This window comes from Gekko japonicus, unplaced genomic scaffold, assembly GCF_001447785.1.
Source record: "Gekko japonicus isolate JY-2015 unplaced genomic scaffold, Gekko_japonicus_V1.1 scaffold2254, whole genome shotgun sequence".
Taxonomy (NCBI): Eukaryota; Metazoa; Chordata; class Lepidosauria; order Squamata; family Gekkonidae; genus Gekko; species Gekko japonicus.
In genome coordinates, this window is record NW_015163672.1 from 212,361 (window position 1) to 237,505 (window position 25,145).

At 46.5% G+C, this 25,145-nt stretch overlaps 1 protein-coding gene across 1 annotated transcript in view; it reads left to right on the forward strand.

The window, feature by feature from the left end:
* Positions 1-25,145, forward strand: part of LOC107107455 (voltage-dependent R-type calcium channel subunit alpha-1E-like) — a 227,571-nt gene that overhangs the window by 147,503 nt on the left and 54,923 nt on the right. The window contains exons 9-14 of the mRNA XM_015407758.1: positions 4,970-5,082; positions 6,903-7,015; positions 7,323-7,454; positions 10,207-10,279; positions 14,401-14,518; positions 15,599-15,666. Coding sequence (XP_015263244.1) covers positions 4,970-5,082; positions 6,903-7,015; positions 7,323-7,454; positions 10,207-10,279; positions 14,401-14,518; positions 15,599-15,666 — 617 coding nt within the window. The remainder of the gene's footprint in view (positions 1-4,969; positions 5,083-6,902; positions 7,016-7,322; positions 7,455-10,206; positions 10,280-14,400; positions 14,519-15,598; positions 15,667-25,145) is intronic.

The window sequence follows — 25,145 nt, forward strand, 5'->3', positions numbered from 1 at the left end:
GGTCTGATCAAACCATCAGGATGGTCTTATAAGACTCTGTGCCATTGTCCCCCCCCCTTGCAGGGATGATCTTATCCGACTCTGTGCCATTGTTTCCCCCCCCTTCGAAGTATGCACATCATTGCATACTCCATAGGAGGCCCTCAGTGTGGAGGTGCGAATCCTCGTTACCACAGACAATGGCATCTGACCACACAGACACAGTGACGGGCTGAGCCCGCAGCTTCAGAGGGCTGTGTGATCTTGCAGCTGCATGTCAAATTCCTCTGGAGGAAACAGCCTCGCTTCTCCTCCGCTTCAATGGGCACGTGTGGTGCTACTGGACTTTTTACTATTTTTCAAACATTTCTCTATCACACGGTTACCCCAACTTTCCTCCAAGAAGCTTGGATGGTCTATATGGTTCTCCCATCCTCCATTTTGCCTCTACAACCATCCTGTGAAGTTGTTTTGAGTGAGTGAGTGAGTGAGTGAGTGAGTGAGTGAGTGAGAGAAACTGGCCCAATGGTCACTCACTGAGCACCATATCAGAAAGTTGTTGTCGTCTTTGCAGTTTTTGCAGCCGGAGTCATAAACTGCAAACCCTCACCCCACACTAAACAATAAATATCAGAAAGGGGATCTGAACCTAGATCTCCCTGGGTTATGCTTCCCTCCCTGGCTTTGCTGTCCTCAGTAAGGAAGTTGTTGAACCTGAGCTGTTGTCCACACTGTATATTTCCTGTGGATCGCTGCCAGCTGCATTAGACATCTCATCCCAAGATCTCCCCTGCACTGTCCTGATTTTGCCCACACCCTTCTGGGTGGAAAAAAGGCGTGGTGTTCACCTTGCACTGGTGAGACTTGTTTAGAGAAGTGAATAGCAAAAGCGATCATGACATGGTCTTGTTACGAGCTGGATTTTTTGTTTGTGTAACCATGCAAAACAACTTTAACCAAAATTATCAGTAGCAAAGCAAAACGTAATGCTGATATTGTTACCTGTAGACATGAGGTGAAGTTCCTTTATGTCTTCTCATGTTTGAGCTGATGATAGATGACGGGATAAGAATTCACTCCACAGGGATGAGCCCTGGCCTGGACGGCCCAGGCAAGCCTGAGCTCATCAGATCTCGGAAGCTAAGCAGGTTCAGCCCTGGCAAGTATTTGGATGGGAGACCTCCAAGGAATACCAGGGTTCTGACGGCAAACCACCTCTGAATGTCTCTTGCCTTGAAAACCCCTTGCTGGAGTCATAGAATCATAGAAGAGTTTGAAGGGATCTTGCAGGTCATCCAGTCCAACCCCCTGCACTCTGCAGGAGCATAGCCAAAATATAGCCCTACAACATACCCGAAAGATGGTCGTCCAGCCTCTGCTTGAAAAAGTCCAGCGAAGGAGCATCCACCCCCTCCCGAGGCAGACTGTTCCACGGCTCAACCACTCTTACAGCAAGGAAGTTTCTCCTGATATTTAGCCAGTAACCACTCCCTTGTAATTTCCACCCAGTAGATCTAGTCTTGCAATCCGGAGCAAGAGAGAATAGATTTATTTATTTATTACTTTCAATTTATATCCCGCCTTGCTGGGTGAACTGCTCCATCTTCTACAAGACAACTCTTCAAATACTTGAAGACTGCAATCATGTCCCCTATAAGCCTTCTCCTTCCCAGGCTAAACATACCCAACTCTTTCAGCCTTTTCTCACCTTAAATCAGCTGTGATTTGACAGCCAAAAAAAAAGAGAGAGAGGTTCTCTGGAATAGTTCTCTGGCAATATTTTTCTCTTCCCCCCTTATTTTTAAACTAGGAAAAAGGCCCGTTGTGGAAATAAATAAAACGGCCTCTAGAAAGAGGCTCTGGGCGGGTGCCCCGGCCTTGGACACTCAGTGTCAGTTTGCTGTGGCGACCTCAGCAGGGTATAATGACACTGAGTCCAGCATTTTCTCCAGAGGAACTGATCTCTGCTACCTAAAGAACAGTTGTAATTTTGAGTGATCTTCAGCCTTCACCTGGAGATTGGCAACGATGGTTCCCCAGAAGGGAATGGTTGGTTTGGAAGGTAGAGTCTATGGCTTTGTACCTGTCTGAGGTCCCAAGCCTCCTGAAACCTCCCCCTCTCCAGGGTCCATCCCTCACATCTCCAGGAATTTCCCACCTGGAGTTGGCAACCCTACCTCCTTCCCAGCCAATCATCAACCTACCTTTATTTCCTGAAGTTGTGCCATATAGAACTAGACAAACCAATATGTTAAGAGCTGCCTCCCTCCCATTGTAACGAGCCTTGTAAGCGCCTATATGCACAACAGACTGCCTGAGCGCTGGGGGACGGACGGACCGAAGACTTTTGCATTTGAAAATGAACTTTTTCAATGTGTTTTTCTTTGCGGTTTTGGACGAATGTGATGTTTAGCTTTCTATTTATGTCATAGTAATAACCTTATTAGCAGTCACGTGATTTTTAGTTATTTAAGCTTTATTTTATTAGTGATTAAGTTCCCCCCCCCACAGATAATGAATCTTATAAGTTTCCTTTGTTAACGGTTGAAGTTTTTCTTACAAATAAGGAGTTTTTATGAGTTTTCTATTAGCAGTTTGTGAAATTTAACTACAGTTAATGCATTTTCATTGGTGAGGAAGTACATGGGTCATACCTATTTGTCTGACAGGATGAAGCTACCTATAGCCCATTTGGCCATTTTTATAGGATAGGGGTTTTTTTTTACCATCCCCTTGTATAGTAATCAGTGGCACCTTTAGCATCACCACCTCACCGGTTCCAGATGACATGACTCCATCGGACTGACCATCGGACGCTGTGCCTTTCACGCTTGGATGTGGGACCCTTTTGCCTAACGTCTCCAAGGTCCTGAGGGGGGGGACTTGTTGCCCTGCAAGGAGCTTATAACGCTCTTATGGACTTATGAGCCATAACTTATAGTTGGACTGTGCCATGAGTGTGCCAAGGGAAATGGACTGTAGGCTGACCACAAGCTGATGCCAACTGCCTGGACTGTGTACACGCACCCAGATGAGGGAAGCCTCCTCCTGAGGCCATGTGCCAGACCAAGGATGGTTCCACGGGCTACCTGCCACCTCTCACCTGCAACACAGCAGAGATGAGTCAAGCACCCTGGCCACAGACAGCACACAGATGCCAGTAAAAGCATGCTGTAGAGGGACGCCGTGCCATGCAAAGGAGACCTGAGAATCTATGCAGAGACTCCATGAGCAAACCTTTCCATCAGCACGCAGGCAGCTTCCTTCCACCACCACCACCCGCCATCTTTGCCAGATGCTGCACGTATGGTGCCCAAGCATAACAAAGGGCATGAAGGGGTTAGCCAGCTGACTCATCCTGCCTGCCAAGCCCCTCAGCTAAAGCGATCATCAAGCCATCAGCATTAACGACCCTAGCTGCTGCTGCTGCTGCTGCTGCTACTGACCTCTAAAGGTGCCATTGTCTGTGGTAACGAACTCAATATTGACCAACCATTAGCCCCACCATCCTCCTGCAACCAGTTTTTGCCAAGCAACTTCCTGGGGACTAGGGACGTGACAGGGAAAGTGGCCAGTGTAGCCCACCCCCAAGTCCAAATTGTGTATAAAAAGAGCAGGGTCAGCCGAGCTCTCTCTCTCTCACTTCCTCTCTCCCTGACCCCCCACTCTATCTCGCAGGCTCTAGGTTTTAAGTGCTGCCCAGAGCCTCTCCACGTGTTCTGCAGGTTCAGAATACGACCCTTTTGCCTTATAGTCTCCCTCCCTCTTTTCGCTGTAGGATCGCTTCACCTCTTCAGGACAGGTACGTATCACCACAATATTGAGTTCATTGCCTGTTCATGCAAATGTCTCTGTACCACTTCTATCTAATTTTCCTAGATCTGCGTTGTTGAGTGTGTGATTGTGTTTTGTATAAGTGTGTGAAGCTCCCAGTAAAGAAACCATTTCACTAAAGATTTGGTCTCTGTGTTTATTCTCTGGCTTAATGGAAAAGGCGGGACTCCTGTATACAAAGGTTATCGCTCCCTTATAAGCCTATTGCCATTTTAACAATCATAATTCCCCACATTTTATTAATAACAAAAGGCAATTTGGCTAACAAAAGCTAAGGTATAAGAACATAAGAACATAAGAGAAGCCATGTTGGATCAGGCCAATGGCCCATCCAGCCCAACACTCTGTGTCACACAGTGGCCAATACCCAGGTGTCATCAGGAGGTCCACCAGCGGGGCCGGAACTTCAGAAGACCTCCCACTGTTGCCTCCCAAGCATCAAGAATACAGAGCATCCCTGCCCCAGATGTAATGTTCCAACCATACTTTATGGCTAATTGCCACTGATAGACCTCTGCTCCATATGTTTATCTATAGGAGCATAAGAGATAAGTCCAAGTGGTCGGCCATGTTAGTCTGAAGCAGTAAAACAAATTTAGAGTTCAATGGCACCTTTAAAACCAGCAAAGTTTTACTCAAGGTATAGAGCTGCCGAGCTGCAGCGAGGGATCCGTGCGTCTTCACAGGATCCCTGCCGCGGGGGACAGCGATACGCGTCACACCGCCGTCGCCAGGATATGATGCTACGCGTCACTCTGGCGACGGCGGAGCGACACGTATCGCTGTCCCCCGCGGCAGGGGTCCTGTGAAGACCCCCAAACTAAATAACAAGCTAAGGTTATACAGTCAACAGCTGTAAAGCAATAAATGTGTAAAGGTATCTTTTCTAATTGCGGGAAGTAAACTGATACTCTCCATTCTCTCAGGCTGGAGGTCATTTAACAGCATTTTTTCTTTCTTTTTTGAGGTGGATGCAGCAAAAATCCCATTATTCCTTGCATTACATTCAGTATTCCAATATACTCTTCTGAAAAAGAAATACACTAAAATATTAAGGATGTATAGTACTTGTTGAGAACACATATGTGAGGACTGAATGCGTTAGCATATGTAATGAGATAAGTATAACTTACACATTTGGCTTTCTTTGTTTCAGACTATGCAGAGTTTATATTTCTGGGTCTCTTCCTCCTGGAGATGTCCTTGAAAATGTATGGGATGGGCCCACGCCTTTACTTTCATTCTTCATTCAACTGCTTTGACTGTGGGGTAAGCGGCACCCAGTGAAGTGGCACGAAAGCGGTGCAAATAATAGGGGGGGGCTCTAAGGTATTCCAGAAAACTGCATGGCTGTAAGCAAAGCCCCTGGGAGACAAACAGGGATGCAGACATGGTATCGTTGCGTTATCTCCAGGTTCTACATTTATGCATGGGAGGAAATGCAGTCATTGGAATGAAACCAGAGGTTTGGTCTTGTGCTTTCTTCTTGTCATGGTGAAACATGCCAGGTGAAAAGCCAAGCTCACTTTTTCAGCAGTTGTCTAGGAGCCCAGAGCAGATCATTGCCCTGGACGGGAAGAAGACGGAAGCCAATGAGCTGGAGGAAACAGAGGTCCACACCACTGGCATTTGTTAATAGAAGGGGATGGGGGAAGATGACCCCATTACAAAAGGACTTTTTCCCAAGCGGCGATGAATACTTGTGTGAAAGGGGGGGGGGACTACTCATTAGCAAGCAAGGGAGAAAAGGGAGAAACTGTTCTGGAGGAGCAGCTGAGAAAAGACAAAGAAAGGGAGAGACCAAGGAAGAATTATCTGACGCTCTGCTGTGAACAGTTGAGATAGGGAGCAGGACGAGACCCGGCGTTCTTGCCGGTGGGTTGGATCCCTCGATCCATCAACAGAAGCCTCTGACCTTTGCTTAGTTCTCTTCCTTCCCTCTCTCCCACAGTCCCAGGCAAGCCTGATCTCGTCAAATCTCGGAAGCTAAGCGGGTCAGCCCTGACTAGTATTTGGAAGGGTGATCTTGAAGGAGTACCAGGGGCATGACGCAGAGGCAGGCGATGGCAAACCACCTCTGAAATGTCTCTTGCCTTGCATAACGCTAAAAGAGCTAGAACATCTTGTTGCCAGACAATCTTAGGAACTCCTGGCTATACTAGACACACTGCCATACAATAGTTATTAGTCATTATTTGTCCAATCCCGGTAAAGTTCATTCTGGGGTCACAGGGCCCATGTAGGTTGGTGGACTGCCGTACGGAGGGGGAAGGGGACAAAAATCAGCCTTTCTTCCCCTTCAGCCCTTGTAGCTCCGCCGATGGAAGAGGGAGAATGGTGCGGGCTCATGCAGGGTTTGCACGTAACACTTTGGGAGTTGTGTGGAGAGCTAGAAGAGGGGTGCAGGGACAGAAGATGGACTGCCAGCATCTCCTGAATGGTGTGGGCACCAGCAGTGTCAGGCTGTGGATAAATCTCCTTGCAGTGGGCCATTGAACATGAAGGGACACACCGTTGTCCTTCTCTAGATGTGTTTTGGTGTCAGATCCTTGAGTTTTACGTGTCCTTTCCCAGTTCATGAAAAGGAGTTTGGGTCAGCGAAGATCCTCACAAAACCTGCCTTTGTTCTTCCATTAAGCGCCCTCCTCTCCTGCAGTTTCAGCCTATATATTTATTTACTCCATTTATACCCCGGCTTTCTCCCCTTTGGCAACCCAAAGCCACTAATTCTCCTCCGTTTGATCCTCGCAACAGCCCTGTGAGGTAGGTTAGGCTGGGAGTGTGCGACAGGCCCAAGGTCACCCAGCCAGCTTCCGTGCCAGAGCGGGGATTCGAACCCGGGTCTCCCAGATCCTAGTCCGACACTCTAACCACTACACCGCACTGGCTCTCACTGGCACTGGACTACCAGCGCAGCCTGATGGATGCATGTTAGCGTGAATGGAAGGGAGGGAGGGGGATGATGCAACTGTGTGGAGCATTGCGTTTCCAGAGGGGAGGGGACGTTTTTCTTCCTTCCAGTCTTCTGGGATACTTTATTTTTTTGGTCGCTGCTAATTTGCTGTTTCTTTGTGTGTCTAATCTCTCAGGTCACAGTAGGGAGCATCTTTGAAGTGGTTTGGGCTATATTCAGGCCGGGTACTTCTTTTGGGATCAGTGTCCTACGAGCCTTGCGGCTGCTGAGAATATTCAAAATCACAAAGTGAGTAGAACAAAACGGGGAGCGACTGTGCTTTCCTGAACCTCCGCTAAGCGAGTGTTCCCGCTCTCTTTTGGCTCTGCCGCAGCTCTCCCCTGTTGCGCTGGCAGCTCTACTTCGCCTTCCCCTTTAGAGCCCTAACCACGGATGCTCTTTAACTGAATGCGCCACTTAAGCCATTGAGCAGAATCAAACACATAACGGTACACCCGTCCCACCTACCGAACTCTGGCTACCAAAAGCCAGCCCGTGTTTAAACAGTCTTGCAATGCTTTCGGAAGCATGCTACAGTAACGTCTGGATTTTCCAGGTATTGGGCTTCCTTGAGGAATTTGGTGGTCTCACTGATGAGTTCTATGAAGTCCATTATCAGCCTGCTCTTCCTCCTTTTCCTCTTCATTGTAGTCTTTGCCCTGCTTGGGATGCAGCTGTTTGGTGGCAGGTAAGTCGACAGCAAGGTGTGTGCCTCTGAAGCTTCTGCTAATATATTGGGGTATTTCATGGAGTGGTTCTGTTCGAGCTGAGTTAATGCCCTGCTAGTTTTTGTTTTGCCTGGATGACCCAAGCTAGTTCGAAGTCATCAGCTCTTGGAAGCTAAGCCCTGGTTCGTACTTGGGTGGGAGACCACCAAGGAAGTCCAGGGTTGCTACATGCAGACAGGCAACGGCAAACCACCCCTGAGCATTTCTTGACTTGAAAACTCCACAAGGTCGCCAGAAGTTGTCTGTGACTTGATGACCCATTCCACGGCCAGTTTTTAGAATCTTAGGATTGTAGAGTTGGAAGGGACCTCCAGGGTCATCTAGTCCAGCCCCGGCACAGTGCAGGAAATTCACAAATACCACCCCCTACACACACCCCAGTGACCCCTGTTTCATGCCCAGAAGATGACACTTATTCATAACCTACATTTCCCCCACTTGTTCATGACAATGCCTCTTTGCAAGGACCCCAAGGGCAAATGACTGCTTGTTACAATCATGCAGGCTCTGACGGCCTTTAAATTAAGGGTGGGAAGGTACTGGCTGGATAGAGGAGGAAGAGGAGGAGGAGGAGATTGGATTTATACCCCGCCCTTCACTTGGAGTCTCAGAGCGGCTTACAAACTCCTTTCCCTTCCCCTCCCCACAACAGACACCCTGTGAGGTGGGTGGGGCTCTTTTTCAAGGACAGCTGTGCCAGAGCTTGTGACTGACCCAAGGTCACATCAGCAGGTGCAAGTGGAGGAGTGGGGAATCATACCCAGTTCTCCCAGATTAGAGTCCGCACACTTAACCACTACACCAAACTTTTTTTATAGTAAGAGTCATTCAATAGTGGCATCAGCTGCCTGGGTAGGTGGTGAGCTCCCCCTCCCTGGCAGTCTTTATGCAGCGGCTGGATAAACCCTTGTCAGGGATGCTCTTGGCTGATCCTGCTCTGAGCAGGGGGGTTGGACTAGATGGCCTGCAGGGGCCCCTCCCTTCCAGCTCTGTGATTCTATGATTGTGTTGACAACATAAGAAGTGCCCTGCTGGATTCATCAAGTCCAGCATCTTATTTCACACACTGGCCAACTGATTACCCTGGAGAGCTAACAAACGGGACACAGAGGCCAAGGCTGCCTCGGATGTTGCCTCCTAGCACTTATGTCTAGAGCTTGCTACCTCTGCGTGCAGAGAGATCCCCTTTAGCCATCGTGGCTCATGGCCACAGTTGGATCTACCCTCCATCAATCTGTTTAATCCACATGCTTATGGCCGTCAGTACATCCACTGGCAGCATTCCCATCATTTAATTACTTGTCGAGTAAAAAAGGACTCCCTTTGTCTGTCCTGCATCTACTGCCCCTCCTCCAAGCTGTAGTATTAAATACATGGATTTCTGGAGACAGGGCTTAAAAGATCAGAGCTGTCCGTAACCACTTGTGTCTGCAGAATTCGCTAGCTGGTGCAGAACAGGGAAGCCCGGGGATCTGTAAACTCAGCCTGTTAAAAGAGTTTCTTGTCCTCACTCTTATGCAGTACAGAGACACTATTTTGGAAACCCAGAAAAAAGATGGTGATGGGTTTGGGCCAATGCTCCCTCTCAGCTGTGGAGTCTTGTGAGCAAAAATTCTACTTTGTGAGCCACTGGCATTAGAGTTGTGAGCGAGCGGTTTGGCAGCTGCATAAATTAGTTTGCTCTGGAGCCATCCTCCCTGAGCTAAGACAAAAATGTGTGAGCCGGAGGCTACGGAACTGCGAGCTAGCTCACACTCACTCAGCCTAGAGGGAACACTGGTTCGGGCCATAGCTGTGGAGGAAACAGGGCTCTAACAGAAGAAGAAGAGGTTGGATTTATACCCCGCCCTTCACTACCCTAAGGTGTCTCAGAGCGGCTTACAAATTCCTTTCCCTTCCCCTCCCCACAACAGACACCCTGTGAGGGAGGTGGGGCTGAGAGAGCTCTTGACAGAAACGGCTCTTTTTCAAGAACAGCTGTGCCAGAACTATGGCTTGCCCAAGGTCACATCAGCAGCTGCAAATGGAGGAGTGGGGAATCAAACCCGGTTCTCCCGGATTAGAGTCCGCGCACTTCACCACGACACTACACCCCTTTGCTCTCCTTGGCTACCCTATCTGAACTCCCGGGCTTTTGTTGGCATTTTCTTCTCCCCCCTCATTCCCCCTCATTCCTTTGGCTGAGGGCAGCAAGGGGTCTGGCACACTCATATCCCCAGCCTTCCCCCCCGCCCACTCCTCCACATCCCCAGTCCCCCCCGAAGGGGTCAGTGGGCTCTGGAATTTTTCCCCGCCACCTTGGATACTATGCTGATAGGTTCTTGATGCTTTTAAGTGTTCTTAATTTTATTATTTATCGAATTGGTCTTCTGATGTAAGCCGCCCTGAGCCCTCCTTGCAGGGAAGGGCGGCCTAATAAATCAAATTCAATAAATAAATGTAATAAATAAAAATTATTCCTCAAGGGACAATATGAAACCTTGACTCTTTAGAAATGGGATATGATAGGTAGAGAATTTAGATAAATGTAGATTTTACTGTTTCTGCTCATTGCAGAATTATGGCGATGGGCAAGTACAAAATGCACAACCACGGGGACAAGTCGCCAGAAAAGTCCTGGGGAGGGAGAGGGAGAGAAATTAACCATCTGCTGGCTGCATCAGAATAAGCTCGTCTCAGCTCTTGACTCTGATTTCAATTTCCCCCCTCCAGGTTTAATTTTATGGATGGGACTCCTTCCGCAAACTTCGACACCTTCCCTGCAGCCATCATGACAGTTTTCCAGGTACGCCTCTGCAGTCGGATGCCTGGGCTTGCGGTCGTCCGCTCACCAGCACCATCGGCGTCTGTCAATGACCCTGCCTTTTCTGCACTTCTCCCTGGCCGGCCTCTCCCTGCCAGGACAGCCTCTGATTCCAGAGGGGTCTCCAAAATTAAACAGGAGTCCAAGAGCACCTTACAGACTAATGTGCCCTCCAGGCCCCTAGTCAGGATTTTGTGGCTTGTGAGGCAAAGACGTTTCCTGGTGGGGCTGCCGCTATTTGCCATAGTGAAGGGGGGAGTGTGGCACGCGGCCCCTCTCCCTCCCCTCCTGCAAGATTTAAAGGGCCCTTCCGCTGATCAGCACGGGAGCAGGAGGCCCACCACTCAGCCGGAGGGCCCTTTAAGTCTTGCATGATGGAAAATAATGGCAGCTTTTGGGAAGAACTGGGGGGGGGGGCTTTAAGAAGTAGGGGCCCTTTAAGGAAGGGGGCGGAGCCCCCAATAGCCCCACCATAGCGACAGGCCAGGTGCCATCATAAACTTTTATGAGTTACAACTCACTTAAATGCAGAGACTCCGATGCCTTCAACGGTGGTTAGGTTGCCAACCTCCAAGCGGGGTCTGGCGTTCTACCATGATAACAGGTGATCTCTGGACTGCAGGTATTGGTGCCCCAGGATAAAGCAGCAGCTTTGGAGGGCAGACCCTGTAGCACCGTGTCCATGCCGAGTGGCCTCTTCTCCCCAAATGCCAACCTCCCCAGGCACCCGGCCCAAATCTCTATGAAATCCCTGAGCTGGAGTTGGCACCCCTAGACAGTAGGCTCTGAGTCATGAACGCTTATGCTGGACTAAATGTTGCTTGTCTGTAAGGTGCCGCCCACCTCCTGTTGAATTAAGCAAGTGATGGGCCGCAGGAGTAGGGAAATGCAAGGGGGACGTGGCACAGGAGGGCTCCTGCTTTCCTTTCCTGCTCCTTGGTCCGTGCAGTATTTAGTTCTGCCCTCTCCACCCGCCCCCAGGTTGTCCTTCAACCAATGATCTCGAGGCCTCAGGCCTAATTAATCGCACAGACGTTTTGTAGCCAGTAGTGACCCTAATGGCCTTTTCACAGCATCCTGATCAAAACAGGATGAGCACACCCAAGCCCAGGGGAGCCACTTGATACAGCTCTTTCAAAACCTCAGTCTGCTTTTCTTGTTTGCGGCAGCCACTGATACCTGTCCTGAGATCTTGATATACCGCGGGCTTATAAAACACATATTAATAATGGATGCTAGCTATAATTAAATGCTGCAACCTTCTTGCTAACCTCGTCTCCCATCATCTCTCTTCTCATAACTCAATTCCAATTGCCTCTGCTAAAATAAGTCCTGCGGTCTTATTTTAAGGCTCTTCATTCATACCTCATCTGCTGGCTGGGCTTGCTTGCCCCCCCCTCTCTCTGTGCCATGTCTTCTGTTGTGTTCTGTCTGGACACTCATCCCACCTTAACCCTCCTTGTGTTGCCTTTTGTCACTCCTTCCTTTGAATCTGCTGGCAAGCTGTTTCCTCTTCTTGGAACTGCTGAGTCTTCTTTATCTGTCAAGGTGCCACCTTTCATTTCCTTTAAAAGAAGCCTTTCTCGAAGACCACTTCTTAAGCAGAAAGGTTTTGGGGGCACTGTCACTTCTTCAAAGCCCTTCGTTGTTGCCAGCTATCTATTCCCCAAGTTCTTCCTTAGAGGGAAGGTACTCCATCAAACAGGAACTCACAATGCTCCATACAGCTTTTGCTAGACTATCAGTGTGAACCTTAACAGGGTTACACCCTGCTAAGCCCATTGACCTCAGTGAAGGGTGTAACTCGGACTGCATCTAGGTATAATTGGCTAGTATCAGGGCCGGCTCATCCACTAGGCGAACTAGGCATTTGCCTAGAGCGCCGGGACCTGGATGGAGCGCCAAGCTGTGCCTCCTCCCCCCCTTTGGTGGCGGCGGGGGGGAGGAGGCGGTGGTGGCAGCAGCAAAAGGGTGGCTGGCTCCAGAGGTCTCCAAGTTTCCAGGCCCCACCGGGAGGTTGGCATCTGCGCCATAAGGCACCCTTGCCTAGGGCGCAGAAACACCTCGAGCCGGCCCTGGCTAGTATGCAATTGCTGCACTGTAAATGATTACTATAAATCATTGATAACTACACTGTGTAGACGAGACAATCTAGTCACAAATGACTAGCGCAATGATATTGCAGAACCCGATGATGTGCAGATGGGGTCTCCGCTAAGGATTACAACTAAGGAATCACATTTTTGAATCCTTTCCCCATGTTCAGATAAACACTTCGCGAAATGAAAATTAACATGCAAGTGCAAAAAGACAACCACCTAACCTTGAATCTAATGTTCTAGTTTCCCAAGGTCAAGAAGGGGTTTTTTTTAGTATCAGGAACAGCATTTGAACATGAGATCTACCATTGTGAAAGCAACCAGAGCTAAGTTCCTCTGTTAGGTCTTTCTTTGTCTTCTGCTGTCTAATTTAGAATGGACTTCTTAATTTACACCTGACACTTCCAAAGAAGAACTGTGCCATGCTGGGCAGTGACCAACACCCTGTTGTCTTGCTATGTACTCTTATTTTGAATGAAGAAAGGAGGCAGCTGGGATCACATGAAAAACTGACTGCTAACTGGGGATGCATGCATGATAACCTGCTAGTCTGACTCATGGGGTCAGCTGCCAGTTGTTCTCTTGGAGCTAACCATGCACTGAGCTATTTGGCTGCATCAAATAAATTCAGTTGAGTCTGTTAGCATGATTACAGACTACTTCCTTACAGCTGCTGCCCCCTTCCCCCCCACTACTTGTCTGCCACCACTGCTGCCTCCAGTGGTTAAAAGATACATAGATAAAATAAATGAAATCCGATTTGAGGTTTTTGAGTTGATACTTACTACTTAGATGTCTCTGTGCGCATTCAGTGGCTCCCAGCTAACACTGTGGTCAGTTCTTTCAATCCAGGTAGATGCTACTGGGAGCCTAGGCACAAAAAACAGGTAACGGGTCCATTGCAGGGGTTATTTGAAGGAGTCATTTGAAGGTGCAAAGCGGGAATGATCATCAAATGATTCTATGATTGACTAATAGTAGATCACTTATAGACCTACTACTGATTATGACTCCAGGGGCCTCAAGCTGCTATGCATTTTGTTACTTGTTTTCAAGGCACTACCTGGTCTTGTAGCAGAAGCACTACTGCACAGGCACAAAGCTGCTCAGCACCAGGCTTGTAATGAATTTGGGCAGAAAACATTTACTCAGTACTATGAGGAATTTGTTTTTATTTATTTATGTATTTAAGGATTTATATCCCACCTTTCCCCTAAAGGGATCTAGATTAGCTTACAGCAGGAAAAGCAGTATGTAAATAAAGCAGTACTCAACAAACCAACAAACAAAGCAAAACAAACAAGTGGATCTCAGGCTAATCCTGAACTCATTGACTGGCTTGATTGAGGACATAGCCTAAGAGCCAAAGGGCTTTTGGCTCCTGCCTGTCAGGGTCCTTAGTCAGGTTACACCGCACAGGGCTTCATAAGAAGATAACTGTTTATTGGTAAATCCAGTACTAGAGACACGTGTACAGTTTGTGTCAGGAATGGCCGTCTATACAAGGGCCTCTGACTTATAGTAGAATCAGACATCCCCCGGTAAGCATAAGCCAATGGATACATCTCGCGCGTGTGAGCAAAGCAAGCAGGCAAAGCAAAAAGCTGTTAACTTTCCCAGCTGAGTAAAACTGCAGCTGGAGCATCTACAAGGTCAAGCATAAGATAGCAAACAGTTGGTGAGCCAGGGAGATCTGGCCATATCTAAGCTTCATGAGGTACCTGAGACAGGGAAGGGAATAACAGTCCTCAGCAAAGATGCCAAACAGATGGCAAAGATGTTCCTCCTCCTTCCCTTCTTGCTCTTGTCTAAAAGCAAGGCAGTTTGAAGGTAAGTTTGCCAGACAAATGTATTGTGCCCAAACTCTTTTGGCCGGAAGGCAGAGGCTTGCTTCTTGTTTGTCTGAAGATCATGTTAGTGGCTCAGTAGAGCTCCATACCCAGAGTTGCAGTTTTCCTTACATAAAATAAGTGTATTGTTATAATGAACTGCTTGTGTGTTTAGATCCTGACAGGCGAAGACTGGAATGAAGTTATGTACAATGGGATTCGTTCCCAAGGCGGTGTCCGCTCAGGGATGTGGTCATCCATCTACTTCATTGTGCTCACTCTGTTTGGCAACTGTATCCTTTCAGTGGCTCTTATCTCAGTGCTGGTTTTAGTATCACAGCTTTTGCAGATTTCAGCACCATGGAGAGCGGTAGAGTCTCTCTCTCTCTCTCTCTCTCTCTCTCTCTCTCTCTCTCTCTCTCTCTCTCTCTCTCTCTCTCTCTCTCTCTCTCTCTCTCTCTCTCTCTCTCTCTCTCTCTCTCTCTCTCTCTCTCACACACACACACACACACACACACACACCCTCCCTCCCAACACGGCACCCTCTGTGATTTTCATTCTGACTTCGAATTTCACCTGTTGCTGTGCATTTCACTCATATAACCATTACCTACCCACCCACCCGTTCAAAGGACTGCAGGCACTTTGGCACACTGCCTTTTCCCTGGTTTGGGAGCAGATGAGTTCAGGGGGTGGGGGGGATTGTGGAAGTGTTCCTAAGTATGATTCTGCATCTGGCGTTCGCTACAGATTTTCTCAACTGGGAGGAAAAGGTGCCGCTCAAAACCACATTCAAATACCTCCTGGGCAACGCCGTACTGACTGCAAAGTCACCCCTGAACGGCCATAACTCTATGCAGAGGGTACCATAAAACCTGATGAACAAAGAAAGCGAAAACGGCATGCGGTGTAGAGGGTACCATGAAATCTGATGATCAAAGAAAGTGACAGAAGCATGCAATGCAGAGGGGAATTTCTGTTCCAGTGTGGGTTTCATAAAACAACGGAGGGAAAAGCCAGTGCAGAATTGCCCTAAGTTTAGAAATTGTAATGTCAGTATTTCCTATGCTCTGATTCATGGCTTTGCAATTGACGGTTCTCCATGGGAGACCCCATGTTGCATCTGTACCATTTGAACGATAGAACTAGGAGGTCATACAGGAAATTTCCACATGCAGTGACATGGACGTTTTGTCTGTGATCCACCCATCCCACATGATTCTATGTTCCCGTTGGTATAGACAGAGGATGGGATTTCCCCCTAGCCACTTCAGGGAATCTGCAGTAACCTTCTTCCAGCAGGGCAATGGGGGCTGACCCTGTGAACCTGGAGCTGATATAATCACCTGCGTGGTTTTCCTTAACGGCCTTAGACACCCTGCTTAATGTGTTCTTGGCCATTGCTGTGGACAACCTGGCCAATGCGCAGGAGCTGACAAAGGTAAATAAAGATCATTTGATTCTCTAGCCATCCATCTCCTGTTTCTTAATGAGGAGCTCCAATCCAGATTCCAATGAGCTCCCGCTAATCTCCTTTCTGGTGGGGCACAATTTGGAGCCCTGACTGACCAGCGCTCAGCTCCCAGAGATACTCTGAATGCCAAGAACTCAGCCTTGGAATATGTGGAATCATAATAAATTAGACAACTGAAAACATGTGAAGTTTTTCCTTTGCCACCAGGGAATCCCAGGTAGCCTATGGAGAGCTAAGATTTGGAGGGACTTTTAAGTCACTAATTATGGTTTTGGATTACTTATCTGTGTCCTTCTTGTTTTAGAAATTAGCCACTAGTTCTCTCCGTGTGTGGTTGTGTGTATTCTGCCTGTCAGTGCTGTAGTTATCCCCTCAAAGTGTCTTGCAAAGGAAATAAAATATGTTCAACAATCATGCTATCAATAAAATAAGGGGACTCATGATAAGCAAACTAGATTAGATTCACTGGGAAAATCTTCCTAGCATTGTTAAAGGTAAGTTGTAGCTGTGGGGACCTCTGATTTGGATTGGGGCTGTGACTTGGGGTAGTAGTTTGGTGTAGTAGTTAAGAGCAGTGGACTCTAATCTGGGAGAACTGGGTTTGATTCCCCACTCCTCCACATGCAGCTGCTGGTGTCACCTTGGCTCAGTCACAGGTTCTCACAGAGCTGTTCTCCAAGAGCAGTCTTCAAAAGAGCTCTCTCAGTCCCACCTACCTCACAGGGTGTCTGTTGTGAGGAGAGGAAGGGAAGGAGATTGTAAGCCACTCTGAGACTCCCAAGTGAAGGGCGGGGTATAAATCCAATCTCTTCTTCCTCCTCCTCTTCTTCTTAATCCTTCCCTATGTGTGTTTTTGCCAATCAAAACTGATTCCCCTTCTGGTGGGCAGCGGCGCAGCACCTCAGGTGCCTGGCTGGGTGGCTCCCGACCAACCCCGACCTTTTCGTCTCTTTTGGAGCCCCCGGGTCCTAGTGACAGCTGGGGGCTTCGCCTGACCTCCTGGAGAGAGGTCGGGATGCAGGAACCTTGACCGGGCAACCCCCAAACAGTAGTGAAGGGGCTGCGATGGATCTGTTTCGACGCAAGAGCAGAGAAGGGCACAGCGTGGTCTGCCATGATGCCGAAGCTGTGAATGTCCAATTTAAACTTTTGTTTTGATAAGTTTAACATACAACGAAGACTGCAACGTGAGTACACATATATTCTCTTTGAATTGTTCAAGACCTTTATTAACTGACCCACTAAGGAGTAGCTCTCTCAATTTGGATTGTGTTTCGGCGGCTTGGAAAGGATCTAGAATAAAAAGGTGCGAAATGGCGATGCTTGGGGAGAATCAGGAAACCTCCATAGCAGAAATTGCAATGATAGACCTAGAAGGTACAATAAATTTGTTCATTGAGGTAAGATGAGATCAGGTTACTAAGAAAGGCAGACCTAAGGCTAAATTGCTAGTGAAATGATAATCGGCTGGAAAATTATAATTAATATTTAGGTGATTGTGGTTGTTATTTTGTTGTTTGAAATATACCATATGTTATCAATGAGACAAGGGGAGGAAAGTTTATTGACTACTGTTGCTAAAGTAATAAGCAAGTAATAGGTAATTTCTGGGGAAATTACTATATGAATTGGGAACTGAGGCAACATATCCAATCAAGTTTGATTTAGTGTTTGAAGATCTGTGTGCTGGGATGCCAAGAAAATAAGGCAAACTTTTGGTAAAATAGTTTCAGAAATGACTGTAGTAGGAAAAGTAGACCTAAGGTTGAATTGTTTTTGAAATAATAACTGTGGGAAAATTAATAGTATTTAGCAGATTGTTATTGTTATTTTGACGTCCGAAATATAAGATGTGCCACCGGGCAGATAAGGAGAGGAAAACATATCTCTTTACTGTTTTTGAAGTAACCTAAGGTTAAATTGTTTCTGAAATAGTAAACTGTTGGAAAATCTTTAGTTATAGCTAATTTATAAATATGTGGGTTGACTGTGATAATTTCGTTTTCTTTTCCCCCCCTCTCTCCTTTTTTTCTGTTTGCTCTTTGAAACATTTGTTGTTGTTGTTGTTCAGTCGCACAGTCGAGTCCGACTCTTTGCGACCCCATGGACCAGATCACGCCAGGCCCTCCTGTCTTCCGCCGTCCTCCGAAGTTGGCTCAATTTCATGTTCGTTGCATCGATGACACTGTCTAACCATCTCATCCTTTGCCGTCCCCGTCTTCTTTGACCTTCAATCTTTCCCAGCATCAGGGTCTTCTCCAGTGAGGGCTCCCTTCTCATTTGGTGGCCAAAGTATTTGAGCTTCAGTTTCATTATCTGGCCTTCCAGGGAACAGTCAGGGTTGATTTCTTTTAGGATTGACTGATTTGATCTTCTTGCAATCCAAGGGACCCTCAAGAGTCTTCTCCAGCACCATAGTTCAAAAGAATCTATTCTTCGGCGCTCGGCCTTCCTTATAGTCCAACTCTCGCAGCCATACATTACTACTGGGAATACCATTGCTTTGACCATGCGGACTTTTGTTGGCAGGGTGATGTCTCTACTTTTTATCACGCTATTTAGGTTCGCCATCGCTTTCCTCCCAAGGAGCAGGCATCTTTTAATTTCATGGCTGCTGTCACAGTCTGCGGTGATCTGGGATCCCAGGAACGTGAAGTCTGTCACTACTTCCACGACTTCCCCTTCTATTTGCCAAGGAGTGATGGGGCCGGATGCCATGATCTTAGTTTTTTTGATGTTGAGCTTCAAGCCCACTTTTGCGCTCTCCTCTTTTACCCTGAGCAAGAGGCTCTTGAGGTCCTCTTCACTTTCTGCCATCAGAGTGGTATCGTCTGCATATCTGAGGTTGTTGATCTTTTCCCCAGCAATCTTAATTCCCGCTTGTGATTCATCCAGGCCAGCATTTCGCATGATGTACTCTGCATATATATTAAATAAGCAAGGCGACAATATACATCCTTGTCGTACTCCTTTTCCTATGCTGAACCAATCAGTTGTTCCATATCCGGTTCTAACTGTCGCTTCTTGGCCCTTATACAGGTTTCTCAAGAGACATGTGAGGTGGTCTGGTACTCCCATCTCTTTAAGGACCTGCCATAGTTTGTTGTGATCCACACAGTCAAAAGCTTTAGCATAGTCAATGAAGCAGAAGTAGATATTTTTCTGGTACTCTCTTGCTTTCTCCATAATCCAGCGAATGTTGGAAATTTGATCTCTAGTTCCTCTACCTCTTCGAAACCCAGCTTGTACTTCTGGTAGTTCTCTATCCACGTACTGTTGAAGCCTAGCTTGTAGGATCTTGAGCATGACCTTGCTAGCGTGTGATATGAGTGCAATTGTGCGATAGTTTGAACATTCCTTGGCATTGCCCTTCTTTGGGATTGGAATGTATACTGACCTTTTCCAATCCTGTGGCCACTGTTGCGTTTTCCAAATTTGCTGGCAAATGGAGTGCAGAACTTTAACAGCATCATCTTCTAAGACTTTGAATAGCTCAGCTGGAATACCATCACCTCCACTAGCTTTGTTGTTAGTAATGCTTTCTAAGGCCCATTTAACTTCACATTCCAGGATGTCTGGCTCGAGGTCAGTGATTATACCGTCGTGGTTGTCAAGGACATCGAGGTCTTTCTTGTATAGTTCTTCTGTGTATTCTTGCCATCTTTTCCTAATCTCTTCTGCTTCTGTTAGGTCCCTACCGTTTTTGTCCTTTATCATGGCCAGCTTTGCATGGAACGCTCCCTTGATTTCTCCAACTTTCTTGAAGAGATCTCTAGTCCTTCCCATTCTATTGTTTTCTTCTATTACTTTGCACTGTTCATTCAGGAAGGCCTCCTTATCTCTCCTTGCTGTTCTCTGGAAATCTGCGTTCAGTTGGGTAAATCTTTCCTTTTCGCCTTTGCCTTTCGCTTTCCTTCTTTCCTCTGCTATTTGTAAAGCCTCATCAGAAAGCCACTTTGCTTTCTTACATTTCTTTTTCTTTGGGATGGTGGTGATTGCTGCCTCCTGTACAATGTCACGAACCTCCGTCCATAGTTCTTCAGGCACTCTATCTATCAAATCCAGACCCTTGAATCTATTCTTCACCTCTACTGTATATTCATCAGGGATGTGATCTAGGTCAAACCTGAATGGCCTCATGGTTTTCCCGATTTTCTTCAGTTTAAGTCTGAATTTTGCAATGAGTAGCTCATGATCTGAACCACAGTCAGCTCCAGGTCTTGTTTTTACTGACTGGATAGAGCTTCTCCATCTTTGACTGCAAATTATATAGTCAATCTGATTTCGGTGTTGCCCATCTGGTGATGTCCATGTGTAGAGTCGCCTCTTAGGTTGTTGGAAAAGGGTGTTCGCTATGACCAGTGTGTTCTCTTGACAAAACTCTGTTAACCTTTGCCCTGCTTCATTTTGCTTTCCAAGGCCAAACTTGTCTGTTATTCCAGTTACCTTTTCACTTCCTACTTTAGCATTCCAGTCCCCTATGATGATGAGGACATCATTTTTTGGTGTTAGTTCTAGGAGGTGTTGTAGGTCTTCATAGAACCGGTCCACTTCAGCCTCTTCTGCATCAGTGGTTGGGGCATACACTTGAATTACTGTGATGTTGAATGGTTTGCCTTGGAATCGGACAGAAATCATTCTGTCATTTTTGAGATTGTATCCCAGTACTGCCTTTTGCACTCTCTTGTTGACTATAAAGGCCACACCATTTTTTCTACGAGATTCCTGGCCACAGTAGTAGATATAATGGTCTTCTGAGTTAAATTCGCCCATTCCTGTCCACTTTAGTTCACTGATTCCTAGGATATCGATGTTCAGTCTTGCCATCTCATTTTTGACCACGTCAAGCTTACCTTGATTCATAGATCTTACATTCCAGGTTCCTATGCAGTATTGTTCTTTGCAGCATCGGACTTTCCTTTCACCATCAGACACATCCACAACTGAGCGTCCTTTCGGCTTTGGCCCAGCCGCTTCACTCTTTCTGGGGTTACTTGTACTTGCCCTCTGCTCTTCCCCAGTAGCATATTGGACACCTTCCGACCTGAGGGGCTCATCTTCTGGCATCATATCTTTTAGCCTTTTGATACTGTCCATGGGGTTTTCTTGGCAAAGATACTGGAGTGGGTTGCCATTTCCTTCTCCAGGGGATCGCACTTGGTCTGAGTTCTCTGCTGTGGCCTGTCCGTCTTGGGTGGCCCTCTACAGCATAGTCCACAGCCTCATCGAACCACGCAAGCCCCCTCGCAACAACAAGGCAGTGATCCATGAGGGGGTTTGAAATATTAGGAGGCGCTATTGTTGAGAAGAAAGGAAAATGAGTCCTGGTATTTAAATACAGAATATTTATTTGAAGTGCATAACATTAGGATAAGTATTAAAATTAAAGAATGAGATAAGGGGAGAATAACTCTATGTGGCTTGTGCTGCAACCAATAGCTAATTTATTTTGAGGATAATAGTTTAGGAGTTGATGCATGGTTTGGAAAAGCTAATTAAGAGAGGTATGTGTTGAAATATCTGTTTGTCGAAGTACTTCGCTGTAATAAGCATTTTGTCTGTTATATTTTGTGTTTGTGAAAAACCAATAAAGAGAAATTATTTTTTTTAAAAAACTGATTCCCCTTCTGCCCTGACCTGGATAGCCCCAGCAGGCCCAATCTCATTAGATCTTGGAAGCTAAGCTGGCAAGTACCTTGGCTGGGATGCAGAAGCAGATAATATCAAAACCACCTCTCCAAAACGTCCAAGCCCCTCTAGGGGTCACCAGAAGTCAACCACGACTTCCAGACTCTCAAGCACGTGTGCACACACGTACACACACAAACACTCACCAAGACCCCCTGATTTCCTTCCCCCCAGAATGCGGAAATTACAAGCAAAAAAAGGGTACAACTTGCCTTTTTTTAAAAGCCAGGAAGTTGTGTTGTTAGGGTCTCATCTAACTTGGCCCTGAAGCATTAAAGAAAACAATATGTAGGACAGGGTAAGATGGCAGCCAACTCATCCCTGAAACAGCTCCTTCCTTAAAGCCTGGAAGAGCAGGACTGCTGTAGTTTCTTCCCGATGACGGGACATGCCTCGGGCCAAGGGGGAGGTTTCTAAAGGGAAGGTGACAACCTCAGAGAAGGCCCTGCTCTTGGCCAGTGCTACAAATTCCTTCTCATTTACTTAAAACCCTATTCTTTCCCTCCGTTGACTATACTTCTGTGAACTTTTAGCAGAGATTTTACATTCCTTTCTGTGTATTAATATGTTATCAGTCTTACATTAGAGGGAAAGTGCTCATGTGTATTTCCCCTGATGATTCCATGTATTTCCATCCCTTCCGCTGCGGTCTCGCACAGGAGGACTGCCTGGGGGGATCATTCGTTGCATCCTCGGTTTGCCTTCTGTGTCGAGGTGGCCACTGGTTTTCATGACAAAGATTTCGCGTTGTTATTGGGAGGGGGAATTTCTTTTTCCAAAATTCGCCTTTTTAGATCTAGCCATTGATTCCTCTGATTTATGTATATATATTTCCCCTCTTTTAATAGGGTGCTTTCTCTTTCATTTCTCTTTGAAGAGAAATCAATACACCCTTTTTGTAACTTCAGCCCTTGCTGTTGTTTCACGTTACAGGCCACAGGGTGGTGTTCTAACTGGAGGATAGGAAGGTTTGGGAAGGCACTGCCTGCCTCTGAGCATCTACAGAGTGAAATCCTGAGATTTCGCAGGACCTCCCTTCCTGCCCCTCCTCTCTTCAGACTTCTCTTTGATCAAAATGGAATTCATCAGGAATTCCTCAGAAGAGGAAAAGAGATAGCTAGGTTTCAGGGAGAAACAGGGTAAAGAGGAATTAAGAATTTTTCTATTAACACTATCAAGATTTATTTGCTAATGTCAGTTACTGCTTTGAAAGTGTGAGACTTCAAACACACACAGTTGTGATTCGTTTTTCTCCCCGCCCCTCCCACGCCCTCGCCACTGTCTGACACTGGCATAATCGTTATTAGCGAACAATTATAACGGAGGACCGTGCCAGGTCAGGTTTCACCGTGGACTAGTGTGTGGTTATACGCCAAGATAGCTGAAGGAGTGAGCAGTGACTCACAAAAGCTCCTCCCCTACCACGAATTTTGGTACTCTTTTTGGACTCTTGCTCTTTTCTTCTGCTACAGACAGACTACCATGGCTACCCAACTTGATCTACCTTCACAGATTATAGTGCCAGTTTGGCATAGTGGTTAGAAGCGCAGACTCGAATCTGGGAGATCCGGATTTGAGTCCTCACTCCTCCACAGGCAGCTGCTGGTGTGACTTTGGCTCAGTCATGTCTCTCTCAGGGCTGTCCTCTCAAGGGCAGTTCTCGAAAGAGCTCTCTCAGCCCTACCTACCTCACAGGCAGTGTTCCACCTAAGCTGAGTTAGTGTGAGCTAGATCACAGTTCTTTAGCCTCCAGCTCACATATTTTTGTCTCAGCTCAGGAAGGATGGCTCCAGACCAAACTAATTTATGCAGCAGCCAAATCGCCTGCTCACAGCCTTAATGCCAGTAGCACACAAAGTAGAATTTTTGCTCACAGGACTCCATAGCTTAGAGGGAGCATTGCTCACAGGCAGTGTTCCCTCTAAGCTGAGTTATTGTGAGCTAGCTCACAGTTTTTTAGCCTCCAGCTCACAGATTTTTGCCTTAGCTCAGGAAGGATGGCTCCAGAGCAAACTAATTGATGTGGTAGCCAAATCGCCTGCTCACAACTTTAATGTCAGTAGCTCACAAAATAGAATGTTTGCTCACAAGATTCCACAACTTACAGGGAACTTAGCTCACAGGGTGTCTGTTGTGGGGAGGGGAAGGGAAAGGAGATTGTAAGCCACTCTGAGACTCCTTCGGGTAGTGAAGGGCGGGGTATAAATCCAATCTATTCTCTTTTCTAGTGAGGTAGCTGAGCAGCTCATCCATACCTACCTTTCAAACACCGTAAGGAAACAAATGCAAATGTTCTGTTCCATATCTTGGGTTTCCAGGACTCTTTATCAGCCGGTTGTCCTTCCTGGATGACGAACAGACACCACCACCCCCAAGCACACACAAACCTCTGACTTGCTTAATATGAATTTCTTTGTCTAATTTACCTTTGGTACAGATAAATATGCATGTTCCCAATGGCAGAGAAGGGCCACCATACTTTATCCCCTAGAGGGTACAAGATGCAGAAGAGCGGCAGCAACTCCCACATAGGGCTGTCTTCACAGGATCCCTGCCGCGGGGGACAGCGATACATGTTGCACCGCCGTCGCCAGGATGTGACGCTACGCATCGCTCTGGCAACAGGGCTGTTGATTTTTTTATATATAAAGTTTTATTTCCCTCTCCTAAAAAGGAGATAATTTCGCTTTACTTAGAAAAATAGGGAGGGGATATAGAGGGATAAAGAAAAGTGTTGAGTGATGTTAGATATTAGTAAATTAAACTTTTCTAATTTAAAGTTAAAGTCAAAGTTTCTTCTGTGAATAGGTGATCTTTTTCTTCTTTAGTTTTCAAAAAAGTAGTTAATCTGTTAGTAATGTCCTTTTGGGGTTAGAGTTACTTTTACAGCATAGTCCAAAACAGTTAATTCTTGGGGCCTTTCCCTTTTTTGTCTCTCAAACTGTACTTTGTGCCAGTCGCTCCTTTGTCTTCTTCATCCTTCACCTCTCCCTCAGAACTGCTGTCTTCTTCGCTGTCTCCTGGCATCCACTTGGCAAGTTCTGCTTCTTCTTCTGAACTGGCGTGCCTCTTCAAAAAGTCTTGAGCTTTAAAGATAGAGTCTATCTTTTCTCTTCTGTCTTTAAATTTAAAGACCAGTCCTTCTGGCACCAACCATCTATAACTGACTTGATGATTTTGTAAGAACATGGTCAACCCTTTATATTCCTTTCTCTTCATTCTGATTTCAAATGGAACATCTTTCAAAATTCTTATCGGTTGATCTCCAATTTTCAAGGGTGTTGCCGAAGCTGCTTTTAAGATCTGATCTCTGAGACGTTGCTTTGTAAATTTCACTACCACTTCTGCAGGCAACTTATTTTTCTTTGTGAAATTGGAGTAGGCTTTGTAAGCCAAATCCATCTCCTCTTTTATTTTTTCCACTTGGTTGCCAGTCAGTGGTGCTAGAGCTGTTGCCAAAATGTCTCTGAGGTCCGCTTTTTCCTCTTCTTTCAAACCCTGAAATCTAAGAGTTAAGTTTGCTTTCTCCATTTGAAGCAATAACAGTTTATTTTCCTGTCTTTCTTGGTACTTCTCCACTTTAATGACCTTTTTCTTAACTTTCTGTAACTCTTCCGTTGATGCCAAACATTTCTTTGCAATATCATCTACCTTGTCGGCTGTCTCTGTCATCTTTTTCTGCTGCATAGTGTAGGCACTTTCCATACTATCCAGCTTCTGGTTGATTTTTTGCAGTTCCTCCAGCAGATGGCGCAAAT